The sequence below is a fragment of the Pogona vitticeps genome, chromosome 2 (assembly GCF_051106095.1).
Source record: "Pogona vitticeps strain Pit_001003342236 chromosome 2, PviZW2.1, whole genome shotgun sequence".
NCBI classification, from domain to species: Eukaryota; Metazoa; Chordata; class Lepidosauria; order Squamata; family Agamidae; genus Pogona; species Pogona vitticeps.
The window spans coordinates 32,786,559-32,801,544 of record NC_135784.1 but is presented as its reverse complement, the minus strand read 5'-3'; the positions used below and the strand labels follow the sequence as shown (position 1 = coordinate 32,801,544).

General features: G+C 46.9%; 1 protein-coding gene across 1 annotated transcript in view; it reads right to left on the bottom strand.

Annotated features, from left to right (window-relative positions):
* Nucleotides 1–166: 166 nt before the first annotated feature.
* LOC110088030 (uncharacterized) overlaps nt 167–14,986 on the bottom strand; it is a 33,960-nt gene continuing 19,140 nt past the window's right edge. Inside the window, exons 5-8 of the mRNA XM_072987049.2 lie at nt 10,597–10,719; nt 7,957–8,070; nt 6,874–7,104; nt 167–4,829 (exon numbers count right to left, since the gene is read on the bottom strand). Of these exons, the coding sequence (XP_072843150.2) occupies nt 2,935–4,829; nt 6,874–7,104; nt 7,957–8,070; nt 10,597–10,719 (2,363 nt within the window). The 3' untranslated portion in view covers nt 167–2,934. The remainder of the gene's footprint in view (nt 4,830–6,873; nt 7,105–7,956; nt 8,071–10,596; nt 10,720–14,986) is intronic.

The following is a 14,986-nucleotide window of genomic DNA, read 5'->3' as shown; positions in this document are numbered from 1 at the left end:
GGTAGAGAGCACAAGAGGGTATCCTGTAGACCATTTTGATAGCTGCCATTGGTGTTGTCAACATTTTCACTCCTTGTTCCCCACACACACACACCAACATTATCCAGTTAGCATCCAGAGGCATTGCAGGGAGTGAGGGAGAAATGAGAGAGAGGATGGGAGCAGATTTTTCATCAGATGGTATGTTTCATTTTTATTTTTATTCAGTTTAGAAATTTTGCTCCACGCCCCCCAAAATCAACAACGACAGCCAGGTTTACACTTGATACAATTCTCCCTACAACAGAGAACAATATTAACAAGAACAACAAGAATGAAGAAAAGAGCTGCCATGTCTATATATGTGAAATGCTTACGGTTTGCGCAAATTCACAGACCTGATTATGACGATAAACTATAAAACATCTGGAACATGAGAGATGTTATCACACTTGAGACCTGAAGATAGTATTCTGTTCTGAGTACACACAGTCCCCAGCCAAAAGCCACAACCCTTTCCCGGCAGAAGACGCCAGAGATGTTTCAAAACAAGGTACATGTTGCATGCTTTACAATTGTCAGAGGAGGCAAGACCTTCAGCAGCAACCAAGGAAAATCCATCCCTCACCTTTTCGATCTCGCCAAGTATGACATTCATCACATTTCTTCTGTAAATGCAATACAATGTAGAGAATCAAGAGGATGGTGGTAGCACCTTAGGACTTCAAAAGTTGGGTGGGAAAGATTGGCTTGCCCAACAGCAGAAAGATCAAAACCAAGAAGACACAAAAATGGAAGAGCATGCCAATCTAGGCAGAAAGGAGCCCTAATACAGGCTTGTTTACCTCAGAAACGTCAACATGAATTTGCTACCAATCCATATGTTTTCTCCCCGACACAAAAGAGTCTGGGATATTATAGTTTAGTAACAATGCTTGGAATTCTCAGTTACAAATCCCTAAATCAGGAGCAGGCAAAATGCATGCCATCAGCTATTACTGAAATGCCGTTCCCATCATCCTTAGCCAGCACAGCTCATGGGGAAAGATGCTGGGATTCACAGCTCAGCAACTGGAAGGTTGCACTTTGCCCACCATGCCCCAAATCCACACAGCAGTATGAGCCTGGATTGGGTAGGGAAGTGGATTGTACCATTTCAAACCAATGCCTACGTATTGAACACTTCCCCACATCAGGGAGAAGTCTTCTAACACAGGATACCCACTATTTCATTTTAAAGACGGTAATGCAGAAAAATATTCAAAAATATTATTTCCCCCATCCTTCCCACACCGTATCTAAAGTGCTACATGTGACAAAAAATAATCACCTCAGGATTGTATCGCTACCTCCCCACCTCATCTTACTGCACATGAAGGCCATGCCTTCTTACAGTTTCCTTACAACAGTGGTTCCCAACCTTGGGTCTACTGATGTTCTTGGACTACGACTCCCAGCAGTCCTTTGTCAGCACAGCTAGCAGTGAAGGCTTCTGGCAGTTCTAGTTCTAGTCCAACAACACTGCAACACTTGGGTTAACCAACGGCTAGGGTTAAGGAACCACTCACTGCCTTGCAAGACATAATGAGAATTTGGGAAAGCCAGTGGCCACGCTTCCCATGGGATCCTGACAACTGTAGGCTCAGTCAAGTGAGTTTCCAAGCACTGGATGGAATGGTAATCACATCTCTAATGTAAATAGGATCAGTGTTGGGGCCTGGCACCATGGGCAGTTTCCAATGGCCTGCACATTAAGCAGCGTCACCAAATGTAGCCTCTTCCTCTTTCTATGGTTATCTCTGGCAGTCATACCCAACCTTTTCCTTCTTTCTATGAATGGAGAGCAGTGGTGGAACATGCCACCAGAACGCACCAGGAAAATTAGCTTTTTATTGGCTTCTACCATTTGCTTGTGAGGGAAGGGATGTGGCACCTTAAAGACAAATAGCAGTATTTTAGTGTTAGTTTTCATGCTTCAAATCCACTTCCTCAGATATCAGAATGCAGAAGGGCTTACATCAGGTGTACCAAGAGGAGTTGATACAAAGTCCATCTGTTTTTTTTCTCCCCAGAGCATGTCATTTCAACCCGTGGCCCGTGTACAAATATGCCAGTCATACATCCTCATTCTAATATCTGAGGAAATGGGCTTGATCTGCAAAAAATTCACATTAAAAAATAACATATCTTTAAAGTGCCAGAATGTTTTTGTCTTTTTGTCATCGTTAGTTGATATGACTGTATGAACGCTCCCTGGTATTAAAGACTTCCTTGCCTGAAGCGAAGGCTGTTAATGGTGTGAAATAGACCTTCTCCAACTAAGACCCCCCCCCACACTAGCATGATGTACTTGGCTACAAGACACATCATTCTCCACTATGGCGGCTATCATGATGCTGACTGGGAGTTATGGGCTTTGCACCTCAAGGCATCTCAAGGGCGCCAACTTGAAGAAAGATGGTCTAGGTCAGTGGTTCTTAACCTTTGTTACTCGGATGTTTTTGAACTGCAACTCCCAAAAACCCCAGCCAGCACAGTTGGTGGTGAAGGCTTCTGGGAGTTGCAGTCCAAAACTCCTGAGTAACCCAATGTTAAGAACCAGTAGTCTAGGTAACTCAATTCTCAGCTCAGGTGACAGAGAATTTATTCTCACAGTGTAATCTCACACCTCTCTGGCCCTCTCTGTTAGAGCTGGTTTTCAGCAACATATCCATCAGTGGGAAGAGAGGTGGCCCACAATGCACAACGTTCCCAGAGGTTAATGGCTCAACGTGAACTAGGTCTGTACAACCAAATAAACCCAGATGGGCGAGCATGAGCGACGGCTCCTTTATGAGGAAGGCAGAATGAGATGGGGAAAATTGGGGCCCAACAGGGGAGATGGAGGGGTGAAAAACAGAGGAACGTCCAAAGGGCAGGGAATGGAGAGAGGGGGTCATGGGGAAAGGAGGGGGTCTAGCTGATTAAAGAAGAAGCCTGGACGCCACTTGGGACGGGAGAAGAGAACGCTGGGTGGGAGAAGCCCCGGGACGGAAAGGGCAGAGACCAAGGCAGGTCCAAAGGAGGAAGGGAGAGGGAAGACGGGGAAAAGGGGAAGGAAGACAAGGGAGGGAGAGGGCTGGGCGACGTGAAGGAGGCAGAGCCGGGCAGAGGAGGGGCCGGTTTGGCAGCCAGCAAGGCGGCTGGGGGCACGGCTGCCACGGAGGCCTTGTCGTTGCCGTGCGTGCGCTGGTGGCGGTTGAGGTGGGAGCTGCGGCTGAAGCATTTGCCGCAGGTGCTGCACTTGTAGGGCTTCTCCCCCGTGTGGGTGCGCTGGTGGATGGTGAGCTCCGAGCGCTGGATGAAGGCCTTGCCGCACTCCCCACAGGCGTAGGGCTTCTCCCCCAGGTGAGTCCGCTGGTGGGTCAACAAGTTGGAGCTGACGCTGAAGCACTTGCCGCACGCGTCGCAGCGGTAGGGCTTCTCCCCCGTGTGCATGCGCCGGTGGATGGTCAGGTCCGACTTCTGGATGAAAGCCTTGCCACAGTCCAGGCAGGAGAACGGCTTCTCCCCTGTGTGGATGCGCTGGTGTTTCACCAGGGCCGAGCGCTGGGCGAAAGCTTTCCCGCAGTTTTCACACTTGAAGGGCTTCTCCACGGGTGGCGCCGGCGCCGGAGGTGAGATCTTGCCCAGGCTCTTTCCGCAGTCCAAGCAGTGGCCGCTGCGTGTGAGGCGCCCCTTGCCGCTGTACAGCGGGTGTTTGAGAACCTGCTTGCCTCCCTTGCTGAGATGGAAGCCCTTCGCATGTTCAGGGCAACGGTGGGTGGAGGCGGCGGCCGCCTGGGCTTGGTGGACTCTCTGGTGCCGGTCAAGATGGGAACTCACAGAGAACCCCCGGCCGCACTGGGCGCAGGTGTAGGGGCGCTCGCCCGTGTGCACCCGCTGGTGCCGCTCCAGGTCCGAGCGCTGGATGAACCCCTTGCCACAGTCGCTGCAGGAGAAGGGGCGCTCCCCGGTGTGAATGCGCTGGTGCTGGGCCAGGTTGGAACTGCGGCTGAACCGCTTGCCGCAGGCATCGCACGGGTAGGGGCGTTCTCCGGAGTGAGTCTTCCGGTGCTTGGAGAGGGCCGTGCGATGTCCGAAACATTTCCCGCAGTCCGGGCAGCAGTGGGTGGCTGGCGCCAGAAGGGAAGCCACCGCCGGGAAGCCCTCCTCCCGGGGATTGTGCCGGTGGGTGCGCCTGTGCCGGTCAAGGTGGGAGCTGACAGAGAAGCGCTTGCCACAGTCCTGGCAGGCGTAAGGGCGCTCTCCCGTGTGGACCCGCTGGTGACGCTCCAAGTCCGACCTCTGGGTGAAGGCTTTGCCGCAGGAGGGGCAGGGGAAAGGGCGTTCCCCCGTGTGGACCCGCTGGTGCTGGGCCAGGTTGGAGCTGCGGTTGAAGCACTTGCCACAGGCCGTGCAGAGGTAAGGCTTCTCCCCCGTGTGGATCTTTCGGTGTTTGGCCAGGATGGAGCGCTGTCGGAAGCAGCACCCGCATTCCGTGCATTGGTGCGGCCTCTCCGGAGTGGGGGTGCCATGCCCCCGCCTAGCACTGCCCAAATTCCTCTTCCCACACTCGACACACAGGCCTGGCCTTTCTGCTCCCACAGAGGCCACACACCGATCTTTGAGCTTCTTGGAAGCCTTCCCATCCGGCTGACGTGTCGCAGGCCCTTGGGACGGCGGCTCCTCTTGGAGATCCAGCTGGCGGTGGCTGCCCCGGGTGTCCCCCTCATCAGGACCGTTCAGTCTCCCGGACGGAGAACCCAAGGGCACCATCGCCTCTGGGTTTTCTTCCTCTGGATGTGGTTCTTCTTCCCCCTCTTCGGCAGCTGTTAGGTGGATGGGAAGACAAAGGGTGCTATGACCATCTCCGATTCAAGGCATTTATCCCTTCCTCTGGCCTCACTAACAAATTTCTCCCTTTTTTTGGTTTTTTGTTTTTTTAGAATACAATTACCAGAATCCCTGAGATAACATGGAGCGCAGGAGCCAGGTTGGCTGGAGGATTCTGGGAGCTCATAAAAGGAAGCTACCCCAGCTCTTCAATCAGGTTTTTCAACTAGAAAGCATAGACACAGTGAAAGCGCTGTTAGAAAGTCGTCCTCCGGCCCTCACATGGCCACTTGACCATGTTCTCATTCATCTGGTCTGAGAACAAAACACCACATTTCCGGGGACTGCTTTCAAACTGTGGGATGTCTCCTTCCGGAGATCCACCATAGCTCAAGCTTGACCATTTTATGGAAGCAAGGAGAGACTGCTAAATCTATGACTACCCCACTAAGCTATGCAGGGGTTAAACCCCTAGCTATCAGTTGGGTGCATTTTTAAAATAGATTCTAGTTGGACTCAGGCTAAGGACTAGGCATAAGTGTATTTATTTCATGATGACTGATAATGAGTGCAGAATTCAGTTATCTCTGCATCTCAGCAGAAAGACAAGGCTCTAGTCCTTAAGGTTTTAAGGAGAGATTCTGGAAAGGTATGGGCAATGTGTCACAGAACCCCAGATAACCAAAAAAAAAAAGTATGAGTGAGATTTCTGGTAATATGGTAGCTTTATGTGGAAAATTGACATAATTTGTGTCATATGTGCAGATCACAGAATCCAGTTGGTCTTAGCGCAGAATTCTGTCTGGCATTTTGCAGTACGGAGCTTTCCCAATGGATGTAAAACACCCACAACCCAAATGTACAACCACTGATAGTTGTGATGGGAGCAGCTGAAGCTAAACTTGTTGCTTTAGACGCAAGCTGAACCTGAGTCTATGGCTGTTACAGGTAAAGCAGTCAAATTTCAGTTTTTTAAATTTTTCTAATCTTAAGCTTCTTTCATTCCATTTCTGTCTTTTCATGTGCATTTCCTAAAATAACAAATATTTTTGTATACAATTTTTGCTCAGCCTAAATACTTTCTCAAATCATGACTATTAATGTGCACATTTTTGTGGATGCTTTTATAACCTTTTTTTAAAAAAAGAAACTGTATTAACAAGATTCAGAAATGTGTGCATCCTGACAGATACCTGAGTTTCAGCTTGGATATTTGTTTAAGAAGTGCAATATTTGACTTGGATTGTTTTAAAACGTTGCCACTGAAAACACCAAGGCAGGAAGAAATTAGGAGCAGTGATGCACCAGTTACAGGAAGTAGAAAAGAGGGCTATCGCTTCTAAATAAGAATAATTGGTGAGAATACAGGCCAGAAGCAAACTTACCCTAAATCCAATTGGCACTCTCAGCCAGGGTAGAAACATAGAATCAGTGATATTTACATGAATGTATATTTACTACAACTAGCTGGATAATTCAATGGTTTAGATATCTGGCTGCAGAGCCAGAGGTTAGGAATTTAATTTCCCACTGGGCCTCCTCGAGAACAGCCATGGGCAAACTGCACAGTCCCAGGGCGCCCCCAAGAAGAAGGGAATGGTAGACCACTTCTATGTATTTTCTATCTAGAAAACCTTGGAAAGGGTTACCATAAATTGGAGTCAACTTGACGGCATGCAATTATTTAAGATTTACCACTCAGCAGTTTAGGGGGCTTGTTTTAATTAAATCTAGCAACTTGACTTAGGGCATATGTTCGGGTCTGCAACCCACTATTCCTGTTGGCCATGCTGGCTTGGAGCCATAAAAACCAAAATATCTAGAAAGCCCTGGGTTGCCTATACCTAACCACACAATGAAGCAAAAGGGTAACTGTTCTAAATTAGACAGATCACAGAGAGGGTGCAGGAGAGATGGAGCCAATCTGGCATCCAGAGAATCTGGCAACCCAGTCAAGGGTTTCCCCGGTATTTCAGACGAATGTCACACACACCCTTTTTTTTACTGCCACCGCAGCTCATGGGATGAGACCCGGCCCACCTTCATCCTTGGGGCTCTTGGGCACCTTCTTCCGGACTCTGCGCTTCCCTTCCTGGCTCTGCTCCTTCACCAGTTCCCGCAGCATCTTCTCCACTTGGCTCCGGCCAGCTGTTTGCAGGATGAGACCCAGCTGCCGGCGGAGGTCAGCATTCATTCCGCCTTCGCTTGGCCCAGCTCCTGTCACATCCCGAATCTCGGCCAGTTCCACCTGGCCCTGATCAGGCTCCATTTCTATACATCACAGAGAAGACAAAATAGAAACTGAAAAGTTGCCCATGGATGTGGGGCATCGGGGAATCCCTGGTCTGCTCTCGTGTTTTAATAGCTAGCTGATGTGCATTTATCAGCAGAGGAAGCTTTGCCAGGACAAAAGTGAATGCTATTGCTGTCTGAAGATTTGTACAACATGCTGCTTTAAGGCAGACTTATAGAATCTGGTTTTAAAAATTCCTCTCCATGCCAATTTTTAAGCAAGAATGAAAATAAAGTGATCAGCCCCACTTGCTCTGGTGTTAAGTTAGCATTGAGCCAATGTCCTTATCCTTGGTTTAAAGTCTACATAGATAAATCATAGGGAAATCCAAAAGTGCAATCAAAATCATGCAGGCTTTATCCTCCAGGACGTCTGAGGATGCACATGAACTTGGAGTAAACGACTTTGGTGGGTCTGGGAGTAAAATGTTCAATCAAGGGCTATATCAGGTCCCAAAATAGTCCAGAATAGTGTGCCTCAGCACTAATGGGGGTGGCAGTATATAAATCAAAGAAATAAAATAAGTAAAGAAATCAATAAATAAAGGCCAAAAATCTGAATTTAAAAAAATAATCAAAATAGGAGGTGACCAAATATCCAGTTCTAGATTTAATTCTGGTTTTGTTTGGAGGAGGGTTTATAAGCTGGAGCGCTGAGTCCCCTACACACACACATTCCCTTACGATTGGAAAAATTAAAATAAATGCATTTTTTTAAATCATCAATGAGTGATGGGGGCCTGCAGAGCCTCAAAAACGCCCCTGGGAGGCTGCATGTAGCCTTCAAGCTACACTTTCTCCATTCTTGCTTTAGAAAGAGATGAAACAGACTGACGTCCAAGTACTGTACCTCCGTCCTCACGAGCTTACCGGAAACCAGTCCTCTCCTTCTATGGGACTCAGCAAAAGCAGTTATCCGGGGCCAGCTGATCGCAATCTCCTCTGCTGTGAATGGGAAAACAGAGACTTAAGTGAGATCCAGCTGAGATATGGGCGCGATGGCCTTATAGGCTCCTTCCAACTCAATTATTCTATGGTTCTAGGCCTTCCACTCTCTAAGAGACAACAAACAGGATGGTTTACATTTTGTTAATTTTAAATCTGTTTTTTTATCATGCCTTTCGCTCACATTTTTGCTTTTTGAAAATATGTTATTAATTCTTCTTTGATATTTGAATAATTTACGTGTTTAGCTTTTAATATTGTATTTTTAATGATGTAAGTTGCCCCTTTTTAGGGAAAAGGTGGTGTTAAATGTTTTAAATAAATAAAATAAGCGGTGGTGGTCGTGGTTGCTATGAGCCATCAAGTCACATCCAACTTATGTCCACCCAATTAGCGAGCAACCTCCACAACGTTCCAACATGTACAGGCCTGCTCAGGTCTTACAAATGGAAAGCTGTGGCTTCCTTTATCAAAGTAGTGCAGAATCATTAAGGAGTTGCTGGAGGGGGGGGAGGCACCTTTACAGGAGGTGAAAGCAAATGCAGTGGTGGAGCACATGGTTTGCATGCAGAACGTCCCAGGCTGAAGCATTGAGCAGCTCCCCTTGAACGCCAGAGGCTTTTGTACTGTGGTTCCCAAAATTCCTCACCCACATCCCTCCCTAGGCTGACAATGACAGATGGGAGTTACAGTCTTGGAGGGCCTACCCGACTTGAAAGAATGGCATGGCAAGAGAGGGGAACAAACGTCTGCTTGAGACCTCAGATCATGGCAAAGGTATATTTTAAACTGCGGCTCTGAACATCCCCTCCTCATTGACCATGGTGAAGGGGAATTCTGGGAACTGCAGTAGAAAAATACAAACTATGTTAAGGCCCTGCTAGCACAATTCAGAGTCTATATCATAGGGCTACATAGATAAAGGGTTGGGTCTGATGAAACACAGCTTTTTCCACATTCATTTTTTTTTCCAGAAGTGCAAATCTGACTAACATGGCTTTGCATGGGAGAAGGGGGCACTTTGAGCTCAATGTTCTGATTCAGGCCGCAACTTACATCCACTGATCAATTTTGACTCAACTAAAAGATCCTTAATCTGAGATACTGAAAAAGGAGGTGGTTTAGGAGAAGAAAAAACCCCAACTGTTGCAACAAGCAAATAAAAGATAGGAAAATGTGCTGGACAGAGTTCCTCTCATCTCCAACCTCATTTCACTGGATGATCCTAGTGATTAAACCTCTGACTATCCAAAATTTTCAACTACAACTTCCACAAATCCTTACTGCTGGTCAGTCATACAGTGGGGTCTCTACTTAAGAACGTCCCTACTTAAGAATAATTCTACTTAAGAACAGCTCCGTTTGCTAAATTTTGCTTCTACTTGAGAACAGAAATCCTAGATAAGAACAGGAAAAAAAACCTTTCCTGCTCTTTTTTTAACCTTAGGTCATCTTAGGTCAAGGGACGTGATGGCGCTGCGGGCTAAACCGCAGAAGCCTGTGCTGCAGGGTCAGAAGACCAAGCAGTCGTAAGATCGAATCCACGCGACGGAGTGAGCGCCCGTCGCTTGTCCCAGCTCCCGCCAACCTAGCGGTTCGAAAGCATGCAAATGCAAGTAGATAAATAGGGACCACCTTGGTGGGAAGGTAACAGCGTTCTGTGTCTAAGTCGCACTGGCCATGTGACCACAGAAGATTGTCTTTGGACAAACGCTGGCTCTATGGCTTGGAAACGGGGATGAGCACCGCCCCCTAGGGTCGAACACGACTGGACAAAAATTGTCAAGGGGAACCTTTACCTTTACCATCTTAGGTTAAAAAAAATTCTCCCCCTAGTGGTAGAGTACGTATTAACCAGCTTTGCATTAGTTCCTATGGGAACTAATGCTTCAATGTACGAACGCACCTCTACATAACAAAAAAACAGCCAGAACGGATTAATTGGTTTTCAGTCCATTGCTTCAAAATTAGCTTCCTCAGAAGTGCTTTTAACACTGTTCCCTGACCTAAGAAAAAAAAAGAAAAAATATCCCTCTCTAGTGGCAGAAGGAGGAATAGCAGCTTCCCATTAGTTTCTATGGACGGAAAAGAGCAGATACAGATTAAATGGTTTTCAGTGCATTCCTATGGGAAATGCAGATTCTACATAAGTACTTTTCCACTTGAGAACCACCTTCCAATACGGATTAAGTTCTTAAGTAGAGACCCCACTGTACTAGCTTGGGCTTCTGAGAGCTGAAGCTCAAAACATTTAGAAATCCAAAGATCCTTCATTTCTGGATTAAACCGTTGATGTTTGCCTCATACCAGTGAATTATGGTTAGGAGAAATGTCACAAACCAGTGGTTCCCAACCATGGGCCCTCAGATGTTCTTGGATGACAACTTCCATAAATCCTGGCCAGCACAGCTAGTGGTGAAGGCTTCTGGGAGGTTTAGTCCAAGAACATCTGGGGTCCCAAGGAACTACTGGGTTAGACAATGTGCCAACACCTGGTGGTTTAATGGAAAGTGCCCCAAGTCTTACCCAGTGAGATCACATTGTCATAGTTCTCCTGCATGATGTCAATCAGTAAATGCTGTAGTGAAGCTGGACAACCCCTAAAACGACAAAGGTCCTCCACTGTGGGAAGATGGAAGAGGCGGAAGAGTTATTGGTGTTCCACTAAGGGAGAATTTCCCAGCAGGGCCATTGGGGCGCCATGGTGCGCATGGAGATGAACCCCTGGCACATGCCAAGCATTCTGTCTGCTTCCCGCTCCACCTATAAAAGGAAGTGAAAGACAACTTTAGAATTAGAGTGTAAAATCTCTATTCCATCATGAGATCCATGATTTAAATTTAAATCATAAATTTAAAATTTAAATCATAAATTTAAAAGGCAACTATCATCAAAGAGTGTAGGGCTTTTTTAAAATAGAAAGCATTTTAACAATAAAATTTTTTTAAAACCTTCTATCTAAAAGGATTTTCAAATCCATTATTTTATTTTATTTTATTGCCAATGTGTGTCAGAGACGCTGATAGCCATGTGATTAGGAGGCTCGTTACAAGCCTGGACGCCTCGCAGGGCCACCCAAGGCAGAACATTCACAACTGAAGCACCAGAGTAAAAGTCACCCACCCTCTTCGGGAGTAACAGCCACATCAGCAGAAGGGAATCCCCTATTTTGTTCTTGAGTAGAAAAACCCTGGACACCTGGCTCTCCAAATATTTAGTGCTTGTTTAATACCGGAGAATGGAGACCATCCCCATGCAATACATCTGAAACAATTTTCCAACTCTCTACATGAGCATACACTAACAAGAAAAGAACGCCAACTTTAATCAATCTGTAACTGCATCCTGTTATGAATAGTAAAGGGAAAAAGGAAAGAATAAAAAGCTAAATACTGTAGCACCTGCCTTCCCCCCTCCCTTTTACACTCAGTTATTTTTGCTGACATGCTGAGACAGATTAACAGGGCTGCTTTGAAAAAAAATTCTTGTCAATAGGAAACTACTGATTTTGAATTCTTGGTTGCCTTCCTCTTTTTGTTTTTGTTTATTTGTGATAGTATCTATGCATTCTTTTATTATTTTATTTGTACGTTTTGCTTAATTATGTAAATCGCCATGAATAGTATTTCACTAAGTTGGGCAATTTAGAAGCTAGGTAGGTAGCTAAATAAATAAATATATGCATCCTGACCATATAATGCCATTCTGTACATGTCTGGTCTGAAGGAAGCCCCGTTGGGTTCAAAGGGCTTTACTCTCAGTTGCACTCGATTCTTCCAAAAAGCAGGAGACGGGAAGCAGCAAACAATTCCCCCCTCCTCCGACACATTCCTCTTCATAACAGCGATACTCTAATTATGTGCCATCAAGTCAATTCTGACTTATGGCAACTCATTCCAGGGTTTTCCAAGAAGAGAATACAGTACACAGAGGTTTTTTACCATTCTCTTCTTCTTGGGGCACTTTTGGACTGTGCAGCTTGCCCAAGGCTACACAGGCTGAATCTCCCAGGAGGCACAGTGGGGAATTGAAGTCCGAACCTCTGGCTCTGCACTCAGGTACCTAAACCACTCAGCTATCCAGCCAGCTCCTCTGTATAGCTGCCTGCTTTTAATCCCCCCCCCAAAAAAAAAACACAGGTCTACGAAAGGGGAAGAGTGAAGGATGATGATAATGTGTGGATCAGGTAGCAAGATCTTTTCCATGTGAAACTAAGCCACCCAATAAAATATGCAGGCAAAAGATTCCAATTGGGTCTTAATTCAAACTAAAAGCACTCTTTCACACAATGCAAAATTAACTTACAGGATTCACCGCCACCGAGATAGGATGACAAGTGTTTAGATGGCTTCGGAAAGGGGTTGGATGAGAACTTCATGGGAGGGGAGCCTCTTATCAAAGGTCAGTCAATGGAGAAGATGCTTATGTTAGCTGAACTTCCACATCCAGGAGCGCTCTACCTCTAAACACTCAGGTTGTTGAGCAGGCACACAAGTGACAAGCCTTCCTCCTTGCTTCTGTGCTTCCCAGAGACATCTGGCTGGCCACTGTCAGGAACGCAGGACTACATAAGACTATTAGTGCTTTCTTCATCTGTTTTTTTAAAGTAAGCAGCTTCAGGGAATTCGCCGAACTTGGTTTCAAGTTAAGTGGGAGCAAGAAGGATTGCACCCTTAGGTGCCTTTCTGCTGATTCTTCTGTCCTTCTGCCTTTGCCTCCCTACTCATTCTCTATGGAGAGAAGGATCCTTGCCTTCCTCTCTCCCTAACCCTTCTCTTTCGATTCCCCCCCCCCCCGGCTGTTCAGGGGTTATGGGCTAGAGAGCCGGGGGGTGGCCGCCACCAAATCTCGTGCCCCCCCTTCTTCCATCGGACCCGAGAGGGGCACCTGGGCTGTATGCAGGGGCGACCCCTCCTGAAAGGGTGGGGCTTCCCTTGCCTCTGCGCGGGAGGGGCTGGGTGTGTGGTGGAGGGGGGGATGCCCAGGTCACGATGGATTCGGTAGCAATAGTAGCCGCCAGCCCCCCCCCCCCGCCTTCTGACCCAGGAAGCTCAACCCCGGATATCGCCGGCTTCAAGAAGAGCGAGGGGGGACCGCAAGCCCCCCCCCATCCCGAAGAGCAACAGCCAGGGCCCTCTGCTGGCTTCCGAGAAATTCCCTGCTTAAGCTCCACAATGATTTCACAAAGCAATGCCAGCGGCTTTATATATGGCACCTATACAAGTCCGCATAGTCAAAGCTATGGTTTTCCCTGTAGTGATGTATGGAAGTGAGAGCTGGACCATAAAGAAGGCTGACTGCCGAAGAATTGATGCTTTTGAATTGTGGTGCTGGAGGAGGCTCTTGAGATTCCCCTGGACTGCAAGGAGAACAAATGTATCCATTCTGAAGAAAGTCAACCCTGAGTGCTTGCAGGAAGGACAGATCCTGAAGCTGAGGCTCCAGTACTTTGGCTATCTCATGAGAAGAGAAGACTCCTTGGAAAAAACCTTGATGTTAGGAAAGTGTGATGGCAAGAGGAGAAGGGGACAACAGAGGATGAGATGGCTGGACAGTGTCATCGAAGCAACCAACATGAATTTGACACAACTCCGGGAGGCGGTGGAAGATAGGAGGGCCTGGCGTGCTCTGGTCCATGGGGTCACGAAGAGTCGGACGCGACTAAGCAACTACAGTATACGAATGCAGCATTCAGAGCCAGTGCAGGCCCGGTCTACTGCTGCAAATACACGCGGTCCAATGAGAGGGTAGACTCTTGGGATAATGCACATCATCTGAGCCGGCCCTAACGTTAGGCAGAGAGAGGAGGAAGTGTCCTTTTCTGCTTCCCGCCTGGCTTTGGGCCCTGTGCATCTTGATTTATTTATTAATTATTTATTTAATTTATATGCCACCCACACTACCCAAAGGTCTCTGGGGGCAGCTTACAACATTTAAAATATCTGTACAATAAAAAAATCAAAACAATTAACATGCAATTAAAATATAGCCTCTGAAAATTGCCATCGGACCCACAGCTGATATTATTTCAATTAAAAGCCTTCTGGAACAGGAAGGTTTGGACCTGGAGCTGAAACGTTATCAGCGTCGGTGCCAGACGAATCTCAGTTGGGAGGGCGTTCCATAGTCTGGGGGGCAGCTGCCGAAAAGGCCCTTTATCTACAAGCCGTCCCTCTTACCTCCTTTAAGGAATGGCTCTTTCAGGAGCGGGAGCCCACCCTCTGCTGTCCCGGGATGACTTGTGCTTGCTGCCATTTGATCATAAATAGGGTCTACTAAAATCTCTGCTGGGGACTGAACTTGGGAACACACTGTGCTGTTGGGCTGCAGCATGATATGGTCTGGTCGCCTCCTATCCAAACACTAAAAAGATATGATCTTGATTAGCTTCCAAAATTATAGGGGATCATTCATGTTGAGGGTGGTGCTTCAAAAGTTGTAAAACATTTGACCAACATGCGGAGAGGCCCAGTAAAAGGAGAGAGACTCCTTCTTCAGAATCTGGAGAGCTGATGCCCATCATCCTAGGCAGCCTAAGAACCATAGGCATGACCCCAGATAGGGCACCTTCCTTTTGTGTGAGGTCCTGTGAAATTGCTTTCCACTGATGTTGATCCTATGAATTAGTGTCTTCCCAAAGATCCTATCATTAACAGCTCTGCTCTCCTCTTGCAAACCTAGGGCATGGGTTTCTTTGAGTCAGTCCGTGCCATGTTAGGTTTCTTTTCTTTCCACCTTCCAGTTTTTACAACATTGTCTTTTCTTTTCATGATAATGCCCAAAGTATAATCGCATAACTTAGTCATTTTCCTTTCTAGTGAGACTTCAAGCTCGATTTGATCTGTCATTGTTATGTATGTCAAGTCACTCCTGGTTCACAATGACCCTAATAGGTTTTCAGGGTATGTGAAATGTC